Source organism: Musca domestica, unplaced genomic scaffold (assembly GCF_030504385.1).
Source record: "Musca domestica strain aabys unplaced genomic scaffold, Musca_domestica.polishedcontigs.V.1.1 16, whole genome shotgun sequence".
Lineage (NCBI taxonomy): Eukaryota > Metazoa > Arthropoda > Insecta > Diptera > Muscidae > Musca > Musca domestica.
In genome coordinates this window covers 2,731,617-2,756,419 of record NW_026712219.1, presented here as the reverse complement: position 1 = coordinate 2,756,419, position 24,803 = coordinate 2,731,617, and the positions used below count along the sequence as shown (strand labels likewise).

Genomic DNA, 24,803 nt, shown 5'->3' with positions numbered 1-24,803 from the left:
TTTAACGGAATTATTTCGAATTTCGTATTTAAAGATCTTAATAGGTACTACAGTCTATGACAAAAATTTGTGTACGCAAGTCCACATTTTCGTATAGTCCCCATATAACGGTACCTCCCGATAGTCGGTATTTTGATGATTTTAGCAACGTTATTCACCAGAATTGTTTCAATGTTCGTATTTGAAGTTCGTAATGGGTAGTACAACCTATGGCAAAAAATTTTGTATGCAGGTCCACGAATCCGTATAGCCCCCATATAACGGTATTTCCGATATTCGGTATTTTCATGATTTAACGACATTATTTCGAATTTGACAAAAACTTTTGTATGCTGGTCTACGTTTTCGTATAGTCCCTGTATTCGGAATTTTGTTGGTTTTAGCTACATTATAAACAGATTTTTTTTTTCAAGTTTCGCATTTGAATATTGTAATAGCTTGTGACAAAAGTTGCCTTTGCAGGTTCACGTCGTCGTACAGACCCTAATATACGGCTACATTCGGTATTTTTAAGATTTTAACAGAATTTTTAACGGATTTTATTTTTTTGAAAATTGCCAAATTTGTACCAAATGGTGGAGGGTATTCAAAGATCGGCCCGGCCGAACTTACGGCTTTTTTACTTGTTGGAAATTCAATGGCTGTACCCCTCGCTCATTTTTCAATATTTGCGGAATGGAATATTGCGATATGTTCAGCTCACGAGCCATTTTTCGGGCACTGCGACGCGGGTTTCGATCAAGTCGCTTCTTTATTTTTCTAACCATTTCTTCTAATGTTGCTGTTTTATTTCGTCCACTTCCTTGACGGCGGGCTACGCTACCAGTGCCAGTATCACGGTAACGAGCGATGGTACGAGACACAAAAGATTTATTCACATTCAAATGCTGAAGTGCTCTAACGAAAGCCACTTGTAAACAATATAATGATCAGTCACTGGAATAATTTCAACAGCTGTCGGACGAGTGGTTTTAAGTTACAGCAGTCTGAAGTTGGTTGCGGTTTTTTCATCTCACCATGTATGTTTTATTTCAATAAATTGACATAGGCTGAAGTTTTACTCTTTAACCTGTTTTTCTGATAATTTGAGGGGAAGCTAAAGATTTTAATTGTCTAACAAGGAAAAATATCATTGTCCATTAAAAGTTGCAGGACACTGACCAAAAAAGAAAAATTATATTCTGAGTAACCGTGCGTCTGCGCAGAGGCACCCCACGAACACTCTTTCCCTGTCTGACCAGTAAACATATTGCATCACAAATCGGCAGAAATACCATGATAATCTTTAATTTCTCCCTTTACTTTAACCACTCCTTGAAAGAAGATAAGCCCTAAAAGAGGCAACAAGTACATTCAAGTTTAACCAAATCATGGCAATTATTGTTTTTTTTGCATCTGTTTTTTTTTCTTCTCTCGCTTAAATAGTGGTTTACCTTAATTATTGCATTGTTCGTTTTTTCTCTTTGTTTTCATTTCTGCACTTAATTGGTCCAGTCGGTTTGGATGGTTGGTGTGGATTACTTGGTTTTTGGGGAGAGATATACCCCCATGATTGACTTATTGAGTTTGCAGCAAATCGAAGGTGTTATTTGATACTTTTCTGCAACTTCACTTACACGCTGCTAGCTAGCAAGCCAGCTGAGGTACATGCATATATAAGTCACCTATATTTGTGAGCAATCTATGGTTTTGTCATAGGCAACATTGTGTTTGGAAATTTACGCTTCAATGGCAAAGAAATGAGCTTTCGGAACCGCAAAGAAAAAAACACTAATCGTATGGGATGAGTGGAATTAAAAGGAAATTGTGGATGAAGGGAGGGAAATGGATTTGATAAGATACCTTGGGCGTCTATTAAAGAAATCTACGCAACATTAAGAACATGATTTACTGATTATCATAGCTTCATTTATGAGAGTATATTGCTCTTTTAAGAATAAGTAAGGTATGCAGGTGAGATGAAAAAAACTGTAACCAACTTCAGACTGCTGTCAATTCTAAGCCACTCGTCCGACAGCTGTTAAAATTATTCCAGTGACAATTCATTGCATTGTTTACAAGCTTACAAAAGCATTTTGGTGAGAATTTTCCAGAAAAAAGTTATTCCTGATGGAATTCAAGCATGATAGTGTGATTTCTTTATATTTGGCTGGAAAACCACAAGTGGCTATCGTTAGAGCACTCCAGCATCTAAATGTGAATAAATCGTTTGTGTCTCGTACCATCGCTCATTGCCTTGATATTGGTAGCGTAACCCGACGTCAAGGAAATGGACGGAAAAAAACAGCAACATCAGCAAAAATGGTTCGACAAGTAAAGAAGCGACTCGATCGAAACCCGCGTCGCAGTGGCCGAAAAATGGCTCGTGAGCTGAACATATCGCATTTTTCCATTCGGCAAATATTAAAAAAAAGAGCTCGGGGTAAAGCCTTTGAAATTACAAAAAGTGTTAGAATTAACACCACAACAGAAAGAAAATATACTCAAAAGAGATAAAGAGTTGCTCTGCATGGCCGAAATTGGTGAACTGCCGAATTTGGTTTTCTCCGATGAGAAAACATTCGTTGTTCTGAAGTTTGTAAACGAACAAAATGATCGTGTTTACTTGCCAAAGAGGTCAGCTGAAAATGTGCACCTACGGTTGGACACTAGAACTCAAGCGCCATTCATGGTGACGGCATGGGCTGCCAAACAACTGATTGTCGCTCTACACTCGTATTTATCGATCGTGGCATCAGAATTAATGCCGAATATTATCGCGAAAATATTCTGGAGGGTGTATTAAAGCTTTGGGTTCGCAAACATTTTGGCCGCAGATCTTGGACATTCCAACAGGACTCAGCACCATCGCACTCAGCATGCGCCACCCAAGAATGGTTACAAAAATGAGGTTGCTCGCTTAATTTCTAGCGCACAATGGCCACCAAAATCTCCAGATACCAATCCGTTGGACTATTGTGCCTGGAGTATTTTGGAAGGCAAGGTTGGCACTAAAATATACCGAAGTGTCGATCACCTCAAGCAAGCGCCTTGCCGGGAATGGGCCAAAATACCGCAGGGAGCGTCTGACGATTTTATTGGCCGTTTGAAGGCCATAATTCGTGCCAAAGGTTGACAATTCGAACGAATCTAAACTTATTTTAAAATTTGATGCTATTTCCGACATTTTTTGCTTTCATTCAATAACATTTAAAAAAAATGTAAAAATTATGGCGTTTGACTTTTTTGCAGTTTTATTTCAACCTATAAAAGTCGTGAGGCGAATAAAATATTTATTAAAACATATTTGTGGACTTATTTACAGACTACAAATACCGAACTTCCGACAATCTCGTTAGTAAAATCCTAGGACCAATAATAACTAATACCAACCTTCCGAGGCACAACGCAAACTAGTGCTCCAGATTACAATGCTCTACGTCAAATAATGTAGGCTGTATCGTGATTTCAACAGACAGACAGGTCCAGGGTTTCGCATACACCCCATATATCGGTACCTCCTATATTCACCGGAATATTTATTTTTTTTTTATTTAAATATGTAATGGCCTATGACAAAAATTGCCTATGAAGGTCCACGTCTTCGTATAGACCCTTATATAACTCTCCACATTCAGTACTTTTAAGTTTAAAACAAATTTTTAACGATTTTTCATTTTTTGAAAATTTTCAAACTCATTCCTAGTGATGGAGGGTATTCAAACTTCGGCCTGGCCGAACTTACTGCATTCTTACTTGTTTAGTCGTTTTCGTAAAGAGTTGCCATTTATTCAACAATTTTTAGAAATAATTTTTTAGAAAACCAATTCCACCATCTCTCAGCTCCAACCTCTTTATTATGTTACCCCCAACCAATACTTCATTGCTTTTAATCCTTACTATCTCTATTTTTATTTGCAGAGCGTTCCATAAAATTGGTACATTTAATATATCGGCCAACTGCTGCAACAGCTCATCCAACAGATGTCGATGCATCCCACCACGAAGATGATTGGGAGTCTGTGGAATTACAAATACCAAATAATAGCTTAGAAACCGTCACTACTGCAGTCGTGCATCGCTCTAAACGATCTGACAATGAACCAGCAGCCGCAACAACAACAACAGCTACACCAAAACAACAAACGCCAAATAGTCAAGGTAGTGGCGCCCAAGAGTTACCTCCAATCGTATCGGTGCAAATCAAAGGTAAGCCATTCATTTTGCATAGACCTTTACTGGCTGGCAAGGGGACTGGGAGGGATGGTAGTCAGCTGAATTGTTAAAATGTAAATTACATGGAAGCAACATATGGCCCATAATAATTTTGTAGGCATCTTTCTGCTGAGCACTTTTTGCCTTGGGCTATCTCTATCATAGATATTTTGCCGCTCTGCTAAAGTTTTTAGAGTCCAATGTTATGGTTGTTTTTTTTTTCTTTTTTTTTGCAACAAAGACCTATTTGACCTCTTTTTGCAGTTGCTTTACAGCTGGATGAATGAAGAACTAAGAGAAAGGGAAAAATGAATTGAAATAGACATTTTCCATTGTTTAATTAAATGCAATTAGTGTTGCTGGAGTGTGGAGAGGGTTTTTGATTGAAAGAGATGCATGTGCCATCTGGCTACCAAGTGTTGATGAATGATAAACAGCTTTGAACTGCACCGGGAGAGCAATAAAAAATCTCAGCGATGAAAGGTTAATAGATCAATTCATAGGAAAAACAAGATGATTTTCCACATAACCCTATTGCTGATTTCTGTACACTAGACAACAAAGCTTAAATTCCCAGTTTCCTGGTGACAAGGGAACTGCAATTTTTTTCCTTAAGTGATATCTACATTTTCCTGCCTTATATTTAACAATGCCTACTTTTCCCTTTTGCATTTCAAAAGATCTGCAGCCCATATACATTTTTATTAAATTATGGTTCATTTCAATTTTCGCTCCACTTGACCTTCTGCCACCGTTGAATTCTTTGGAAATGTTTCAAAAGTATCAAAGCATATCAAAATATGCAATCTCCGTCTTCATCTTCGTCCAACGAAGAACAACACAAAGTCGAAGTTAATTTTTGCGGTCAATGAATTTAAATTAGTATGGCAGTTCTAAGTGCTATGCATATTAGAATCTATGCGAGGGCTGTTGTTAAAGCGCTTCGATGTATAAACGATTATATCACAAAGTATATAAATAAATGCGAACTAGATTACATTTTTTTGGTTTAAAAGAAAATCTACAATGCCCTTCTAGAAAATATTTGGTAGTAGGCAATATTTTGGCAAAAATATATTAGTTTTAAATTCACAAATATATCTAAAGAAAGTAACTAATTTTTAAGTGCACAAAAAATAAAATACATTTTCTTAAAACTTGATATCAAATTTTCGGAAAAATACTTTATAAAAAATCCGCAAAATTTAGTATTTTTACAGACATATTTTATAATACTAAAAGTCCTTGGAAAATAATAACAAAACATCTATACTCTTCGGATTCTTAAAAATTATAAATTTTTAAAAAAATTGAAAAGGTCCTTGAAAAGTATTTTTTAAAAATGTTGTATTTTTTAGAAAATTTATAACAACATGAAGTAATATTCAGATTAAAAAGAAAAAAAAAAATAAAAAAACAGTATAATATTTATTTTTAAATGATATGGAAAAAATGATGAAAAAAATATATAAACATGTATTATCTTGAAGTACTCAATATTTATGTTCCTCCTTCGAAATATTTAGAAAATATGTAGGGTTCAAAACAATCGTCAATATTCTTAAAAATATATTTTATAATCTACGAATTTAAAGTCCTCGAAAATGTATTTATAAAACAATCCGCAAATTTACGGACTTTAACAAATATATTTTTAAAAATTCAATTATTTGGAAAATATATTGTAGAAAAATTGAGAAACTTTAGCTTTTTTAAAATAAGGTACATTGCGAAAAGGGTAGTGCCCGAAATTTCCACCTTAAAATTTGAAATCAAGTTTGACAATTTTTTTATAAGAACTTCATCACATCACACTAAATGTACAGACTATAAGGGTTAATTGATATAGTTCAAGCTGCTCCTGGCTCGGAAAGAATAATAGAAAAATATTTACCTTTTACATCAAAAAGTTTTCACAGTCTTTCATGTTTAAGTTTACCGAGGACAATGGACCCACATCTAACGTTTCTGTCCAAAACTAATATAACGTCTCCATATATAAACTCGAGAAACCAACAGTAACGACGTCAATGTCAAGTTTCAGCTCTACCTCTTTTTTGTACAATTATTGTACGCATTGCCAAAACCACGTCCATATGCCAATCCCATATACCAAAAGAGACCTCAATATCAAAATTTGGGATTCCAGCTCTATCCCTTTTAGTACTACTCGAGGAAGTATAGTACACATATCTAAAACCACCTCCATATCTTAACCACAGACACCAACAATGACACCTATATCAAAATTTCAGAACATCAGCTATATCCCTTTAACCAGTACCACAATTAGTATTATTTAGAACTTCCTGTACAATTATAGTACAGGTTTCCAAAGCCACCCCATATCTCAATTCCAGATACCTCAATATCAAAATTCTGGATGCCAGCTCTATCCCTTTACCCAGTACTAAATTTAGTAGTATTTAATACTTTTCGAAATACAATCTCCATTTCTCAATTTCTCAAGATACCAACGGATACCTCAATATCAAATTTCGGAATTTCAGCTCTATCCCTTTACTCAATATCCAATTTAGTACCACACATCCAAAACCATTACATATCATAACTGCAGACACCAACAATGACACCTATATCAAATTTCAGAATTTCAGTTCTATCCCTTCACGCAATAACAAAGTTAGTCTCAATTCCAGATACCAACAGATACCTCAATATCAAATTTGAGGATTACAGCTCTATACCTTCATCTACCTTCATCTAAAACCAATTTAGTACCATTTAGTACTTTTAGTACAAATATAGGACGCATTTTCAAAGTCCTGCAGACATAACATACATTTGAGCACAATTTTATCAACCTTCTTTATTGCGTTCGGAAGATAGAGTGAATTCCATAGACGGACAGACGGTAGGACATCGCTAAATCGACATTGAATTCCAGCTGATCAAGAATGTATATACTTTTGGGGGTCTTAAATGTATATTTCGAGGTGTAAAAAAGGGAGGGTATATTAAGTTCTATACCCTTGGAAAATATCTTTAGAAAGTCCGTGGTATTTTTATACCCTCCATCTTGGAAAGGAGGGTATATTTACTTTGTTGTTCCGTTTGTAACATCCCCAAATATGGGGTTTACCATAATGTATATATATTTATAATCAGCATAAAATTCTAAGACGATTTAACGATTTGTCTGAAAATTGGTATTTGTTGGAAATAATTGATTTTAGCTCCGGTGGCGAAACTTTGCATATATAGGTCCAAGTTTTGGTACAGCCCCCATATAACGGCACCTCCCGATATTCGGTATTTTGATGATTTTTGCCACATTTTTTCATGGATGTGTCTAAAAATTGGTATTTGTTGGTCATAATGGGTCCTAACTCCGGGGGTGAAACTTTGCATTATAGGTCCACGTTTTGGTATAGCCCCCATATAACGGTACCTCCCGATATTCGGTATTTTGATGATTTTTGCCACATTTTTTTCACGGATTTGTCTGAAAATTGGTATTTGTGGGTCATAATTGTGTCTAGTGTTTCCATTACCCTAAGTTGGATGGTATTAAAAGTTCGGCCCGGCCGAACAATCTCATTTCAAATATACAAAATAAAAATTTTGATTCAAAATCCTATAATATACGGATCTAAGAAGTTATGAAACTAGGAATAACTCAAGTGACGTCTGACATCATTAACCGAGTAAGATAAGGTGCCAAAGTTTTTATCACAACAATCTCGGTGAAATCAGTTAAATTTGTTGAGAGCTTGTTATCTGTGATTATCAGTTGAGAACTTATCTTGTTTTTGAACCATGACCTAAAACAAACAAAAATACTGTGGACCTGTACCAATAATTTTCATAGTAGTCTATACGAGTATACTTATGGTGATGTTATCATTTCGTTTGCAACCTGGCGAGCGATTGAACTAGAGGTGTACAGGGTGGACCAAAATGTAGCCATTGATGTTGATCTGTGAGTTTTCATTCTTGAGCCAATCGCGAGGAGGATTATATTCCATTTTATGAGAGTTAAAGGTATTCAAAATTTTCACCCATTGTGGGGGAGACACCACGAGGAGTGTTCCGATATATTCCATCTTCACAACAGATCTTGTGCTAGTAAAAATATTTGAATGTGCATACTTTAGAATGAATTAGTGGATAATTTCGCATTTTATGAGCATTTTGTTATTCAACAATGTTATCCTTTGTAGAGGAGGTATCATTAGATCAAGGGTCTAAAACTCTTATTTCGATGATGCACGTTTTAGCATTAAAAAATAATACAAATCTTCGGTGGCTGAGGGTATAAAAATCAAGTGAAAAAACGTTAAGTTCGGCCAGTACGAACTTTTAGTGCCCACCAACTTTTGGTTAAAGAAACTGGGCGAGGGGCCATACCAAAACGGGAACCTTCATAGACAATTTTATACTTTAAGGATTGTTATCTTCTTAAATATCAATAATTGAAACAGTTTCGTGGGTAAATGTGACTAGGGTTATCAAAATACCGAATATCGGTGGGTATCGTTATTGCTCCGCCAACAGATCTAGGACTCTTTACGAACTACAAATGCCAATTTTTGGACAAATTCGTGAAAAAATGTGTACAAGATCATCAAAACGCCGAATATCAGAAGGTAGCGTTATATCGGCTATATACCAAACCGCGGACCTTTATATACTATGTTCCGCCACAGGAGCTAGAACCTATTACCAACTACAGGGTAAGATGAAAAAACTGCACCCAATTTCAGACTGCTGTCATATCTAAGCCACTCGTCCGACAGCTTTTAAAATTATCCCAGTGACATCTCATTGTATTGTTTACAAGCGTACAAAAGCATTTTGGTGAGAGTTTTTCAGATATAAGTTATCCGTGGTGGAATTCAAGCGTGATAGTGTGATTTCTTTATATTTGGCTGGAAACCCACAAGTGGCTATCGTTAGAGCACTTCAGCATTTAAATGTGAATAAATATATTGGTCTCGTACCATCGCTCGTTACCGTGATACTGGTAGCGTAGCCCGATGTCAAGGAAGTGCACGGAATGGAATGCAACATCAGCAAAAACGGTTCAAAAAGTAAAGAAGCGACTTGATTGAAACCCGCGATGCATTGGTTGAAAAATGGCTTACAAGCTGAACACATCGCAATATTCCATTCGGCAAATATTGAAAAATTTCTTTCCGCAACGGAAACAAAAGACTCAAAAGAGCTAAAGAGTTGCTTCGATTGGTCGAAAGTGGTGAACTGCCGAATTTTGTTTTCTCCAATGAGAAAACATTCGTTGTCCAGCAGTTTGTGAACAAACAAAATGATTGTGTTTACTTGCCAAAGAGGTCAGAGGTTAGCCACCAGAACTCAAGCGCCGACCATGGTGATGGTGTGGGCCGCAATAATAGCCGAAAGTCGCTCTCCCCTCGTATTAATCGGCCATGACATTAGAATAAATGCCGAATATTATCGCGAAAATATTCTGGAGGGTGTATTTAAGCCTTGGGCTAATTTTGGACGCAGACCTTGGACATTCCAACAGGACTCAGCAGGCGCCACCCAATAATGGTTACAAAATAAGGTTCCTTGCTTCATTTCTAGCGCACAATGGCCACCAAAATCTCCGGATACCAATCCGTTGGACCATTGTGTGTGGAGTATTTTGGAGAGCAAGGTTGGCATTAAAACATACCAACGTGTCGATCACCTCAAGCAAGCGCTTCGCCGAGAATGGGTCAAAATACCGGTTTCATTGGCCGTTTGAAGGCCATAATTCATGCCAAAAATGACCAATTCGAACAAATCAAAACTTATTCTAAAATTTGATGCTATTTCCGACATTTGTTGCTTTTATTCAATAAAATTTAAAAAAATATATATAAAAATCATGACTTTTTTGTAGTTTTTATACCCTCCACCATACTATGGAGGGTATATTAATTTTGTCATTCCGTTTGTAACTCCACGAAATACTCATGTCAGACCCAACAAAGTATATATATTCTTGATCAGCGTAAAATTCTAAGACGATTTAGCCATGTCCGTCTGTCTGTTTGTCTGTCCGTCTGTCCGTCTGTCTGTCCGTTGTAATCACGCTATCGTTCGAACAAATTGAGATAGAAGGCTAAAATTTTACATACATGTATATTTTGCCAGTAGGCAGGTTAAGTTCGTAAATGGGCCATGTAGGCCCAAGTTATCATATAGCCCCCATATAACGGTACCTCCCGATACTCGGTATTTTCATGATTTTAGCGACATTATTTAGCGGAATCGTTTCAAAGTTGGCATTTGAAGTTCGTAATGGATACTACAGCCTAAGACAGAAAATAATCTGGGTATGTCCACGTCTTCGTATAGCCCCTATATAACAATACCCCCCGATATTCGGTTTTTTGATGATTTTAGCGACATTATTCACCGGAATTGTATCAAATTTGGCATTTGAAGTTCGTAATGGATACTACAGCCTAATACAGAAAATAATCTGTGTAGGTCCACGTCTTCGTATAGCCCCTATATAACGGTACCCGCCGATATTCGGTACCCCCTATATTCGGTATTTTGAAGATTTTAGCTACATTATAAACAGATTTTTCTTCAAGTTTCACATTTGAATATTGTAATAACTTATGACAAAAGTTGCCTATGCAGGTCCACTTCGTCGTATAGGCATAGGATACTGCAGCATAAAACAGAAAATGGGCCATGTAGGTCCACGTCTTCGAATAGCCCCATATACCGTACCCACCGGTATTCGGTACCCCCTATATTCGGTATTTTGAAGATTTTAGCTACATTATAAACAGATTTTTCTTCAAGTTTCGCATTTGAATATTGTAATAACTTATGACAAAAGTTGCCTATGCAGGTCCACTTCGTCGTATAGGCATTCGGTATTTTTAAGATTTTAACAGAATTTTTAACGGATTTTATTTTTTCTTTTGAAAATTGCCAAATTTGTACCAAATGGTGGAGGGTATTAAAAGTTCGGCCCGGCCGAATTTACAGCTTTTTTACTTGTTTGTATCTTAACCTGTATACGACGATTACTTAGGGAAGTTACAAATCCAATGACAAAGTTTATATACCCTCCTATTTTAGGTTGAGGGTATAAAAATCGGGTTTCAATGTAAGCTAATGACAGTGTACATTGACTTAGTTCATTTGCTCTTTTCAGTTATCACTTCGCTTGAACATTCGTAAGCTGTACCATTCAACAGCTTCGCACCTCGTATATTTTATGCAGAATACGACTACAAAGCTGCTGTGGCAAATCAATTCCGCTCTAATGATATTTTCACTCACCCCACATTTTTTTGTGGTTCGTTTTCTTCTTCTTTCAGATAACGATCATTTGGTCAATTTGAAGTTGCAGCAAACGCCAAAGTTAATCGACGATGCATTCGTTTTTATACGACGCTATGCCAATACATCACAACTAGTTGAGAACTCACACAAACTGGCGGAACGTTTGGAGAAATGTTTCTATCACAATGAGAATTCGGCGCTGGACTTGTGCGATGGTGAAAATGTGGTAGGTAGTAGAATAGCAACAACAACAACATATTGTTATGCATTCAAGAATTTTAAAATATATTCCCCTTTTTTCTTTCCAAGCGTGGCCTATATCATCATAATCAAACCGACTTTATTATACATCCACTGCCCGAGAGATTTGGCAATAACACTCACATTATACTCGAATCGGAATCAGAGATTTATGACAACATCTGGTCGAAATCGTCATCAGTATTAAATGAAAATATACAGTTTGAACCGGAACTGGAGGAGTTTAACGACTTGAATATTGAGACCATGGCTGATATGGAGAATACCACAAGGGCGACAAGAAATACTGAAAGTGATCCACATCAGCAAAGACATGGCCCCGATCATGCTAGGAAATTACATCACAATAATGCTGTACCTTTAAATTTACGTTTTAAGCCACGACATCATCAGACACATCAGCGTCAATCGCATTCACATCATTCAAATGGTCACAATCACAATGGACAAAATCGAAATCCATCCTCTCATCGCTCCCACCATAATAAACACAACCGACAACCACATCACCGCAATCATCATCTACATCCTCACCATCAGCAGCCGGAGTCCTCAATTTCTTTAATGGATTCGGAAAAATCCACTAAACGTGCTAGACGTTTTATATCACCCGTCAAGGATTGGTACAACCCAAACGATGTTCTACACATAGAGACGGCTATCTTTGTCGATACCGATCTCTATAAACATATGGCTAAGAATTTTCCCAAAGATACCAGCTCACATTTGATACGTTTCGTGTTGGCCATGATTAATGGAGTCCAGCTGCTCTATCATCATCCATCGTTGGGACGACGAGTTAATTTTGTTCTCAAACGTTTGGAAATATTGGAGAAGGATCCCTTGGATTTGCCACGTTCAAGTGATATTGATATATATTTGAGTAATTTCTGTAAATGGCAGACACGCTGGAATTCCGCTAAAGATCCGAAATTGCATTATGATCATGCCGTGATATTGACGGGTAAGTTGGGTATTACCTTTTTTTATAAAGAAATTACGAATTTGAAAAAATAGAATAACTTAAAAATTGTGTAATGAAAACTTGATTTTAAAAGATCGGTCGGGCCGAACTTTTAATACCTATACGATATCGTGGACCGATTCTGCCCATCTTCAAACTTGACCTGCCTGCAGACAATGTACTGATCTGTGCCAAATTTTTTAACCCAAGGCTTTAATACACCCTCTAGAATATTTTCGCGATAATATTCAGCATTTATTCTGATGTCACGGTCGATTTATACGAGCGGAGAGCGATCATCTGCTGGCGTTAGAGTTCTGGTGGCCAACCGAAGGCGCACATTTTCAGCTGACCTCTTTGGCAAGTAAACACGATCATTGTGTTTGTTTACAAATTGCTGGACCACGAATGTTTTCTCATCGGAGAAAACCAAATTCTGCATTTCACCACTTTCGGCCAAGCGAAGCAAGTCTTTTGAGTCTATATATGGGAAGCTATAGCTATATCTGAACTGATTTTCTCTAAATTTGATGTTCTTGCTTTTAGACTAAATTCGGATGTGCCAAAATTCAGGTCATTTGGACGGAAATGGGATATTTGGTGCACAATTAACCCGAAATCGGTTGATGATATATGTGGGAGCTATATCTAAATTTGAACCGATTCTCACCAATTGCAATAGGGTTCGCCATTGGACTAAAGAAATCTCGTTTGGAAAGTTTTATCTCAATCGAATAATAATGCGACCTGCACTCTGTATTGCAAACCGTGAACCTTTATGAGAGAGGTACAAGGAGGGGTAGGCCGATGTCTATCATTATCACACCGGAACCTGTGTTAGTAAAAATAAAAATTGAAAAGAATCTGATGCTTATTTCGCATTTTATGGGAGATTAATTTGTTGGAAATCCTGACCGATTATGTGGGAGGTACAAGGAGGAGTAGACCGATATATTTTACCTTTACACTAGTTCTTGTGTCAATAAAAATGGTGTGAAGTAAGAAATTAGAAGACAGTCGGACTCTTATTTCACATTTTATAAGAATTATAATTATTCCAAATTTTAAAGCTTTGTGGGGGAGGTACTTGATGGAGTGGGTCGATTTTATCCATTTTCGCACTGACAAAAATATTGGGATTTGCAAAGTTTGCACGGAATCTAATATTTTCTCTATTTACAAGGAAAAATACTTTCTTTAAAAATTCTGAACTTTTGTGGGTGAGGTACCAGAATGAGTGGACCGATATTGCCCATCTCCGAACTCGTTCTAAGTGTAAAAGTGGACAATATCGGTTCACTCCTTCAAGTACCTCCCCCACAAATGGTCAAAATTTTAAATAATTACAACTCTCATAAGAGTCTGATTGTCTTCATATGTCGCAAATCCCAATATTTATATTAAACCAAGCTTTGGTGTTAAGATTGAATATATCTGTCCACTCCTTCTGCTACCTCCCCCACAAATGGTCGAATTTTTCAAAAATAAAATATATATTTTGCACAGGAAGAGAAAGGATGATCCGATTTTGCTTCAACTTTGCAAATTCTAATATTTGCATCAGTTCTACGTTAGGTGTAAAAATGGACAATATCGGTTCACTCCTTCAAGTACCTCCCCCACAAATGGTCAAAATTTTAAATAATTACAACTCTCATAAAATGTGATTTAAGAATTCGATTGTCTTCAAATTTCACCCATCCCAATCATTTTATTAGCCAAGGTCTGGTGTTAGATGGCGTATATCGGTCCACTTCTTCTGGTACCTCCCCAACAAATGGTCGAAATTTAAAAAATATATATTTTCTGCACAGAAAGGGAAGCAATAATCTAATTTTGAAAAACATAACACTCAAAGAAAGCGTAATAAGGGTCCAACGCTCTTAAAATTTCACACATACGTAGCGTGAAGAGGGCTGAGGGTATACATCTGTCGGCAAAACCGACCGATACTTTTTTATTTGTTTTTTCTAAGTTTCGCATTTGAATATTGTAATGGCCTATGAAAAAAGTTACCTATGCAGGTCCATGTCGTCACATAGACCCTAATATAACAGCTACATTCGGTATTTCTAAGATTTTAACAGAATTTTTAGCGGATTTTATTGTTTTTGAGAATTGCTAAATTCGTTCCAAATGGTGGAGGGCATTCAGATTTTTAGTTGTTTTCTTTTTTAAAAAGTATGCCTTTTTGTAATTGAAAATCCACTTAATTGATGCAACACTTTTATGTTTCTTCTTCTGTTCTGCATTGTAATGTCGGCTGTCGGATATATTAATTATTTTACAACAACTTGGCATTGCAAATCATTCAATATTCTTTGATTTTTTTATTGTTTGTTTCTTTATTTTATTGTTTTTGTTTTTTCAATCACTTCCAAGGTCTCGACTTGTATGTGGTGGATAAGAAAGGCAAACTGATTAATCAAGTGGTCGGTCTCGCACCAGTGGCTGGCATGTGCATCGACACATCATCGTGTACCATTAACGAGGGCAAACATTTTGAGAGTGTTTTTGTGGTAGCTCATGAAATTGGCCACAAGTAAGTAGGTTAAAACCGGTGATGGCGTGGCATGGCATGGAATTGAAGTGCACTGTACAATAGCCACGAAGAGGGTGGTTTAGTGACCATATTCCGTGTCAGATTTGCATTATTTTTTCTGCCGTACAACAAGAACAACAACAATAATTATATTCTCCTTACAGTTTAGGTATGCGTCATGATAGCATCGATAATGGCTGTGAACCCACATCGCACATAATGTCACCCACACTGGGTAGTGGCAAAATAACCTGGTCGAAATGTTCAAGGGATTCATTGAATCTATTTTTGGAGTAAGTTGGCTTAGTTTGTCAAAGGTTGTTGTATTTCTGATTTAATAATTGATGTATTTTGCCTTCAGGAAATCCCAAGCAAAATGTCTATTTAATCGCGCTGAATTCAATCACAATTTGGATCATTCGGCTGAGGGTATTCTGCCCGGTGAGCGTTTCGATGCCAATCAACAGTGTATGCTGAAATATGGCAAAGAATCGACAAGGGCTCGCAGCCAATCATTGTCGGATATTTGTCGAGATCTTCATTGCCAGAGGGATAGGTACACTTGGACTTCGCATCCAGCGCTGGAGGGTACAGCCTGTGGTGATAATATGGTAAGCTAGATGTAATTTATTTAAACTTGGGATTTCTCTTGCTTAGTTTAAGGCTACGAGCACCCAATAGGTGAAACGTTTTGCGGAATTTGTGAGTAGGGTATGTTGAACATAAACAATCCGTTAGATGGAAGGATTTTGAGAGACCGAAGAGATCATACCAAAAAAGAGAAATGTTCGGACAGAATATTGTACTCTTTTTCCGAAATTATACATCCTAAGATATGAATCTGGTAGTCCTTTAAAGTTAATCTTACAAATCCATGATCATTGCTTCAGCAAACTTTTGAAAGAATTTTATAAACACAATGATCTTTATAATTCACCATCACGGTTCTGCAAGGCCTTCAATTTTTTTTATAACTGCCTATATTGTACTTTAATTGGGGTTTAAAAATATTCGTAAAAAGTGGCGATTTTAGCTCTGTAGCATTCAGAAATATTCAAAAAATATGCCATTTCAGCTCTGCTAGGACATTAAGAATATTCTTAATAATCAATCAATCAATAAACACGATTATAGCTCTCGGATGCTTTAAAACTAAATATACAACGAAAAGTCCAACTTAAAATTTGAAATTCATTCTGCCAGTTCCGTTGTCAGTATTTTGAAGATTTCTACCACAGCTAAAACTTGACATTTGGGTTTCCTGAAAGGTCTGTTCCTTCCTTGCGAAAAATGTTCGATTAAGGTCCACTAGGTGCCTTTATCCTCTAGATTTTCGGTATTTTTGAGGTTTCCGACACAGTTAATAAAATCTATCTGTCTGTTGAAATTACGATACAGCCCACATTATTTGACGCCAAAATTTAGCACAGCAATTTGTATTGTGCCTAGGATGGTTGGTATTGAAAATGAGATATATCGGTCCACGTTCTGGTATAGTCCCAATATAACGGTACCTCCCGATATTCGGTATTTTGATGATTTATGCCACATGTTTTCACGGATTTGTCTGAAAATTGGTATTTGTAGGTCATAACGGGTCCCTGTGCGTGTGTCAAAACATTGCATGTATAGGTCCACGTTTTGGTATAGCCCCCATATAAAGGTACCTCCCGATATTCGGTATTTTTTGCCACATTTTTTTCACGGTTTTGTCTAAAAATTGGTATTTGTTGGTCATAATGGGTTCCAGCTCCGGTGGCGAAACATTGCATGTATGGGTCCATGATTTGGTATAGCCCCCATATAAAGGTACCTCCCGATATTCGGTATTTTGATGGTTTTTGCCAAAGTTTTTCACTGATTTGTCTAAAAAATGGTATTTGTGGGTCATAATGGATCCTAGTTCGTGTGGCGAGTCATTGTGATTATAGGTCTACGTGTTGGTATAGCCCCCATATAAAGGTACCTCCCGATATTCCGTATTTTAATTTTTTCCACATTTTTTCACGGATTTGTCTGAAAATTGGTATTTGTTGGTCATAATGGGTTCCAGCTTCGGTGGCGAAACATTGCATTCATGAGTCCATGATTTGATATAGCCTCCATATAAAGGTACCTCCCGATATTCGGTATTTTGATGATTTTTGCCACATTTTTTCATGGATTTGTTTAAAAATTGGTATTTGTAGCTCATAATGGGTTCTAGCTCATGTCCCCATGAGAAACATTGTATATATAGGCTATGGTATAGCCCCCATATAACTGTACCTCCCAATATTCAGTATATTGATGATTATTGCCACATGTTCCCACGAAGTTGTCTAAAAATTTGTATTTGTGGGTCATAATGGGCTCTAACGCTTCCTTTACCCTAAGGTGAAGGGTATTAAAAGTTTAGCCCGGCCGAACTTAATGTTTTTTACTTGTTATAATAAAAACTGGCCACGACCATATATATATTTAGAAACTAACAGTGACATTAGATAAAATTTTTAGGATTCAAGCTCTATCGATTCAACCAAACCGAAATTTTACCACATTTGGTACCATTTAGTATTTTTGGTGCACATCAGTACAAATTTCGAAAACTTCCTCCATATTCCAATCCAACACTTCGCCAGTAATGTTAATTTCAAATTTCAGGATTCTAGCGCCATCCGTTCGTTCAAATTCAAATTGTACCGAACTTAGTACCGTTTAGTACTTTTCGTGTAGATGAGTACTCACTTCCAAAACTACCTGACTACATCGACTCCACTCCTCAACCTTGATTCCCATTCTGAATTTTAATTTTTTAACTCTAACCGTTCACATGATATGAAATAGTACAAAATGTAGTACATTTCGTACACTTATAGTTGCGAATTTCCAGAAACCCGTTTGGTACATCTATCAAACACTCCATCAGTGACCCACATTCTAAATTTTAGCTCTACTGCTTCCTCAAATACAAAGAGTACTTTATTTAGTACCTTCTAATACTTTTCGTACCGTTCTAGTCTAGCGATTAAACCTGCCTAAACTGACCCCTTCGGACCAAGAGTGACCCTCATCCAAAATTTTCAGATTCCAGCTTCAGCCGTTTCATCTGGACGTTGATGAATCGTTTAGTCCGTTTCAGATAATAGGTCTGGGTTCCTCAAAAATATCTAGATCCAATAAACGGTTATAGATCGGAAAAAACCACCAATCAGATTCTAAAGATCGGTGACTATAAATATGGGATGCATAAAAAAATTCTACAATAATAACTCTAAGTGAATTCCTTATATCTACGACTTCCGCTCTGAAAGGACTTCTCTAAACCTTCCAGAGATACCTAAAGATTATATCAAATATCCAGCTCTGGATTGACTTCAAACAAGTTTAACTGTGCTCTGGAAAACCTACAAAAGTATGGACTACAAAAAAAAATTATAACTTATGATTATGATAACTCATGATAACTCAGAATTTCGCTAAATATATCCTTAAATATAGGATATTCTTTAGAATTTCATTAATTAAGAATATTGAAAATAAATATAAAAAAATGCGTTCTTTTATCTTTTTAGTGGTGCCGCAGTGGATTTTGTGTTGTCAAACGTATTGAATTGTACACAGCATCCAAGCAAACTGCTGGTCTCACCAAGGCCAATTATGACAAGGCAGCGTTTTTGGACAGTCCAAAATCCGGGAATTTATTACATGAGTATCAGAAGGTAATTTAGAAAAATATAAAAAATATTTTTTTTCCTTTAAAATTGGAAAATGGTCCATTCTTACAGCCCTCAAGCAGTTGGAGTGAATGGAGTGAGCCAAGTGCCTGTGATTCCAGCTGCCTATATGGCCCTTCGAAACGTTTGCGCGAGGGAAGTACCGGTCTCAAGGTATATACCCGGAAATGTGTTGACTACAAACGCCGGTGTATTGGCCGAGATCATCGATTCGAAACTTGCGTGGCCAAACAATGCTACAGTGTACCAATGTTAACGGTATCGGACTTTGCCAAACAAGTCTGTGAGAAGGCACAAAAATTCGACAGCGATCTGACAGGTGAAGGTGAACAAATCTCGGGCAACATAGAAGAGTCATGTAAGGTCTATTGTAAGACCAAGACAAATGGTACTAAATCTCGTAGCTGGACATTCCCGGATGGCACCACTTGCCAGTCGAAACTGTATCGGAATGATGAACCCTCGTACTGTATCCAGGGGCGTTGTGAAAAATTCTCCTGCGATAATTCGACAAGTAATTATTATAAAATTGATAATATCTTTTGCAAGCAGCAGGATAAATCAAATGATATGGACAATGAGACAATACGAAGGAGTTCTACATCGGTATCATCGCCTTCGTCATCGGTTACATATCAGACGTATGGTAATCAAATACCGATAGGACCTCCCTCGACGACCCACACCACGGCACCTGCTTCGTACAGCAGCAATTATGATGAATATAAATATCGCAGTAATACGAATAAGAATTACTATGATCGTGGGTCGAATGCAGATAGGATTTATGGTCCTACAACGGTGCGCAGTAAATATGAGAATGGTAAGATTTTTGATTTGTTATTGAATTTAAGTAGTAAAGCAAATAGATTTTCAATGAAAACATCTTTACTTAAGAGACTTTTTGCCCATAACAGCAAAGTTTTTGTATGATTCAAGATTGAGTGCACCCTCCTTAAAAATATTTAGGTTTATAATTTTTTTAAAAAAATATTATTTTATATTTTTTAACTTTTTAGAATAATTTTTTCTTTTTTTCATTTTCTAGAAGTTGCAGCAAAGCCATTACATGGACAATATAACCATGATACAACAACCTATCGAAGAAAATCGGATAACTATGCACCCTGGAATAAGTACAGTTATCATGTTAACGATCATTTGCCATCCGAGTCGTCATTACCCAAATCACAAACTTCAATTGCCGTTGTAACTCCCGGTCCGCCGGAAGCAAATGAAAATCTGTGGGTGGTAAAGTCGGGATGTTTTTCAAGTTGCATGGCGCGGTCTAAGGGTATCCAGGTGGTAATGAATCGTAAGACTGGCGAAAAGAATATACAACTTTGCACGCACACTGTAAAGGTAAGTGGAAAGAGAGAGAGAGAGAGAGAGAGAGAGAAAACAAAAGTTTAGCTTGCTCTCAAAGAAAGAAAGGTATTAATTTCTAGAACAAAGCATCTTATTTTTTTGATGACCGAGGAGTCTATTTTAGAACACTAAGGGATCATATCTTATAGAAGACCAATGGTCCTCCAAAAGAACAAAACAGCTCAGAAATCCTCATTCATAGAAGGAAATATGACAGTCAGTGTTATAAGTGGTTCTCTTTAATAGAAGACTTTCTTTACTAGAAGAGAAGAAGGTCTTGCTAGAGAAGAGCCGAGGTTATTCAAAACAGATCATCAGAAGATTTCAAACTCAGAAGACAAAAAGATCTTCTTTCACAAAGGACCGAAACCTTTTCTACCCAGAAGACTAGAAGATATTCGTCAATAAAAGACTGGAAGAATTTCTATCACACACGACTATTAGCTAGTCGTCAATAGGAGCTAAGAATATGGGTTTTTTCTTCCATTGAGGTCCAGAAGATGACCTTTAACCCATACAGGATCAGCAGATATCCTTCTCCAATAGAAGACCAGAGGGCACTTTCTTACACATAAGACCAGATTGTAACTGTCTTCCATTGAAGACCAAGAGGTCAACTTCTTTCACTGAAAACTAGAAGGACACAGAAGAACCTTTTTCTACCATATAAGACCAGAAGGTGAACATCTTCTTTCATAGAAGACCAGATGGTGGCCTTCTTCTATAGACGAGGAGTAGTCTTCTTCTATATGCGGACTTCTTCTTCATTAGAAGGTAGTCTTCTTCATAGAAGACCAGAATGTGGTTTTCTTCATTTGAAGGCCCGAAGGTCCTCTTCTTCATATGAAGACCCGAAGGTTGTCTTTTTTCATAGAAGACCAGAGAGACTTCTTCTTCTATAGAAGACCAGAAGGCGACTTTCTTCCATAGAAGACCAGAAGGTGGTCTTCTTTTATAGAAGACCTGAAGTTGTTCTTCTTCTATAGAAGACCCGAAGTTGGTCTTTTTCTATAGATGACCAGAAGGTGGACTTCATTTATAGAAGATCAAAAGGTGGCCTTCTTCCCTAGAAGGCCAGAAGAGGTGCTGGTGGTGAAGAAGGTCTTCTTACCCCGAAAACCAGAAGGCAGGGTTCGGCCATAGACGAAGGTAGACGTAGAAGATCAGAATTAGTTCTTTAAAAAAAGATGATAAAAGAGTCTTTAATAGAGGACTTTTAATTTGGTTTTCCTCCATTTAGAAGACCAAAAGGTAGACTTCAATAGAAACTGCTCTTCTTTCATAGAAGAATTGGTCTTCTTCCACAAAAGACCAGATGGTTTTCTTTTTTCATAGAAGACCAGGAGGCGGTCTTCAATGGAAGACTAAAAGGTGATGTCCGATAGAGAACCAGAAGCTGTCCTTCAATAGAAAATGAGGAGACGACTTCAATAAGGGCCAGATTGTGGTCCAGAAAGCGGCCTTCAAGAGAAGACCAGCAGTCAGACTTCAATGGAAGCCCAGAAAGTTGTCTTCAATAGAGATTTTCTTCGATATAATGTTGGAAGGTCCAAAAGACCATTATATGGCTTTTTTCTATAGACCCCTGAAAAATAGTCAGTAGTCCTCTTCTTTTGAAGACCAGTTGTTGACGTTTCGCTGTGATGTCTTTTTCGCAAAAGACCAAAAGATATACTTCTTCTACATAGGGTGAGGAACCTACACGTAAAAAACATTTTTATTCGGTTAAAGGACCATGGGTGGTTAGATTTTTTCATAGAAGATAGCTTCTTTCACAGAAGGGTTTCTTTCATAGAAGACCATTTAGTGGTTTTCTACAACTGAGGAAGTCCTAAGAGTCTGGTCTGTTTCCTTAGAAGCCCTTTGTTCGTAGAAGACCCTTTTATTTAGTTCCAACCTAAACTGAATAAACAATTACCCTTCCAGCCCTGTGAACGCTTACAAACGACTGGAGAATTTGCCGACAACACCTGTTCCGGTTACAAGACCAAAGTTCGTGGTCTCTCCGGCCATGGTACCCAAATCGCTGCCAGTGTTGAAAATCCCGATCGCAGTTGTCGTGTTGGCTGTCAAGATGAATTCATACAACATCGTTTCTATTTGGTCAATGGCAACTATGGCCACTTCCCATTGGGGACACGGTGTTCGAACAGCGACGATCGTTATTGTGTTCAAGGCAAATGTTTAGAATTTGGTCCCGATAAAATACCACTGCAAAAGTCTCACATAAGTTTGGCTCTGTTTCGCAGTCGGCGATCAGCTAACAGGAATCCACAGCATTCAAGGAAAAAGAGAAGTTTTCTCTATTACGAGCCGGTGAATATAACGGAAACACTGACACAAGATTTCATCGATAATATTGTTAACAGTATCATCCAATTGGAAGAGAATCAAGCGAAGGGTGAGTTGCGGAGTTGGACAAATAAATTTGAAAATATTTTATTATTTTTCTTTGGTTTTGCTTTGCAGAAGATGGTCTTCTTGGTCATCACATCGAATTTTCAAATCCCATACACTACTCCATGAATGAACAGCAGCGGCGAGAGCATGAACATTGAGTCTATTTTTCGATATGTTATGAAATTATTTTAAATCAGAGTATCCGCTTTCTCCATTTTCGCTCCATTTTTTCCGCGATTTCATATATTTTCAAATATTTATTGATATTTTTTTTAATAGTATTTTTTATATATATATATAAAAGTATTTATATGTATGCATGTATGTAGGAATTTTACGAGTAATGTATCTCTCATAAGTCGTGATATTTTTAGTTTTATAATTATTTTCATATTCAAATGATAATCAAGAAGAACAAAAGAAAGAAATTAAAATTATATATGAATTTTTACGTGTATCTCAAATATGGCGTGTTTCATTCGGATGAGCTTGGCAACCCTGTCACTGGGTATTTGCAAAATTATTTAGGTGTTGAAAAGTGTTTATGCCTGAAGGTGTTGTAAAGGAATTCAAGCTATGTTGGTGCTTTTTTTTGGAATATCCCACTTGCGTTAGAAGTAAACAACAACAACAACAAAATATCATTACGTTACAATAACATGACTGTCTACATAGTTTATGTTATAATTACCGTTGTGCTAGAAAGCTGCACGCAATACTGTTGGACATGTTTTTCCATTATGAAGAGGGAACATAGAACCATATTAGACCAATGTCTCTTTGCCTAAATCATTCACGATGTACTATTAAACATAAATACAAAATAAATAATAAATTTTGAATCATCAAAATAAGTAAATAATAAATAAGTTAGTAAGTTAACAATAAATATAGAAAAAATAAAAATAAAAAAAATTAAAAAAAATACATAAAAGACGAAAAGATTGTCGTCTGTCAGAGAAGATGAAAAGGCTGTGCTTTGCCATACAAGATGAAAAGGTAGTCTTCTGACATAGAAGACGAAAAGGTGGCCTTCAACCATAGAAGACCAGAAGATGGTCTTCAGCCATAGAAGGTCAGAAGGTGATCCACTTCCCCAAAAGACCAGAGGATGGTCCAGAGGATGGCCTTCTTCTATAGAAGAGCAGAGGGCGGTCTTTTTCTACAGAAGACAAGAGGGTGGTCTTTTTCTACAGAAGACCATAGGGTGGTCTTCTTACAGAAGTCCAGAGTGTGGTCATCTTCTGCAGAAGACCAGAGGGTGACCTTCTTCTACAGAAGACAAGAGGGTGATCTTCTTATGCAGAAAACCAGAAGGTGCTCTTCTGCCACAGATGACCGTGGTCTTCTGCCCTAGAAGACCAGAAGGTGTTCTTTGCCATAGAAGACCAGAAGGTGATCTTCTGCCACAGAAAACCAGAAGGTGATCTTCTGCCACAGAAGACCAGACCGTCGACCACCATAAGGTGGTCTTCTTCTTAGGAAGACCAGAAGGTGGTCTTCTTCTATGGAAGACCAGAAAGTTGTTTTCTTTTGTGGAACGCCAGAAGTTGGTCTTCTTCTGTAGAAGACGAAAAGCTGGTCCTCTGTAATAGAAGACGAAATGGTGGTCTTCTGCATAAAAGGCCAGAAGGTGGTCTTCTTTCACAAAAAAACCAGAAGGTGGTTTCTGCCATAGAAGACTAGAACGTGGAATTCTTCCAGAGAAGACTAGAAGGTGGTATTTTTCCACAGAAGACTAGAAAGTAGGTAGTCCAGAAGGTGTTCTTCTAGAGAAGACCAGAAGGTGACTTTCTTTTATAGAAGAACAGAAGGTGGTCTTCTTCTAAAGAAGACCAAGTGGTCTTCTTCTATAAATGACCAGAAGGTGGTCATCCGCCACAGTGGTTTTCTATCAAAACCAGAAGGTGGTCATCTGCATTAGAAGACCGGAATGTGGTTTTCTATCATAGAAGACCAGATGGTAGTATTCTGCACTGACAAAATAGACCAGAAGGTGATATTTTTCTATAGAAGAAAAGAAGGTGCTCTTCTGCCACAGAAGACCAGACCGTGGTCTTCTTCTATGGAAGACCATAAG

General features: G+C 37.1%; 1 protein-coding gene across 2 annotated transcripts in view; it reads left to right on the top strand.

Moving 5' to 3' along the window:
• LOC131801381 (uncharacterized) overlaps positions 1 to 23,074 on the top strand; it is a 65,214-nt gene extending 42,140 nt beyond the window's left edge. For both annotated transcript variants that reach the window (XM_059119985.1, XM_059119984.1), the window contains 11 exons: positions 3,901 to 4,188; positions 11,508 to 11,698; positions 11,782 to 12,697; positions 15,080 to 15,239; positions 15,404 to 15,532; positions 15,601 to 15,850; positions 18,794 to 18,940; positions 19,007 to 19,778; positions 20,004 to 20,317; positions 22,250 to 22,724; positions 22,793 to 23,074. In XM_059119985.1, coding sequence (XP_058975968.1) covers positions 3,901 to 4,188; positions 11,508 to 11,698; positions 11,782 to 12,697; positions 15,080 to 15,239; positions 15,404 to 15,532; positions 15,601 to 15,850; positions 18,794 to 18,940; positions 19,007 to 19,778; positions 20,004 to 20,317; positions 22,250 to 22,724; positions 22,793 to 22,881 — 3,731 coding nt within the window. In that variant the 3' untranslated portion in view covers positions 22,882 to 23,074. The remainder of the gene's footprint in view (positions 1 to 3,900; positions 4,189 to 11,507; positions 11,699 to 11,781; positions 12,698 to 15,079; positions 15,240 to 15,403; positions 15,533 to 15,600; positions 15,851 to 18,793; positions 18,941 to 19,006; positions 19,779 to 20,003; positions 20,318 to 22,249; positions 22,725 to 22,792) is intronic.
• Positions 23,075 to 24,803: the final 1,729 nt, after the last annotated feature.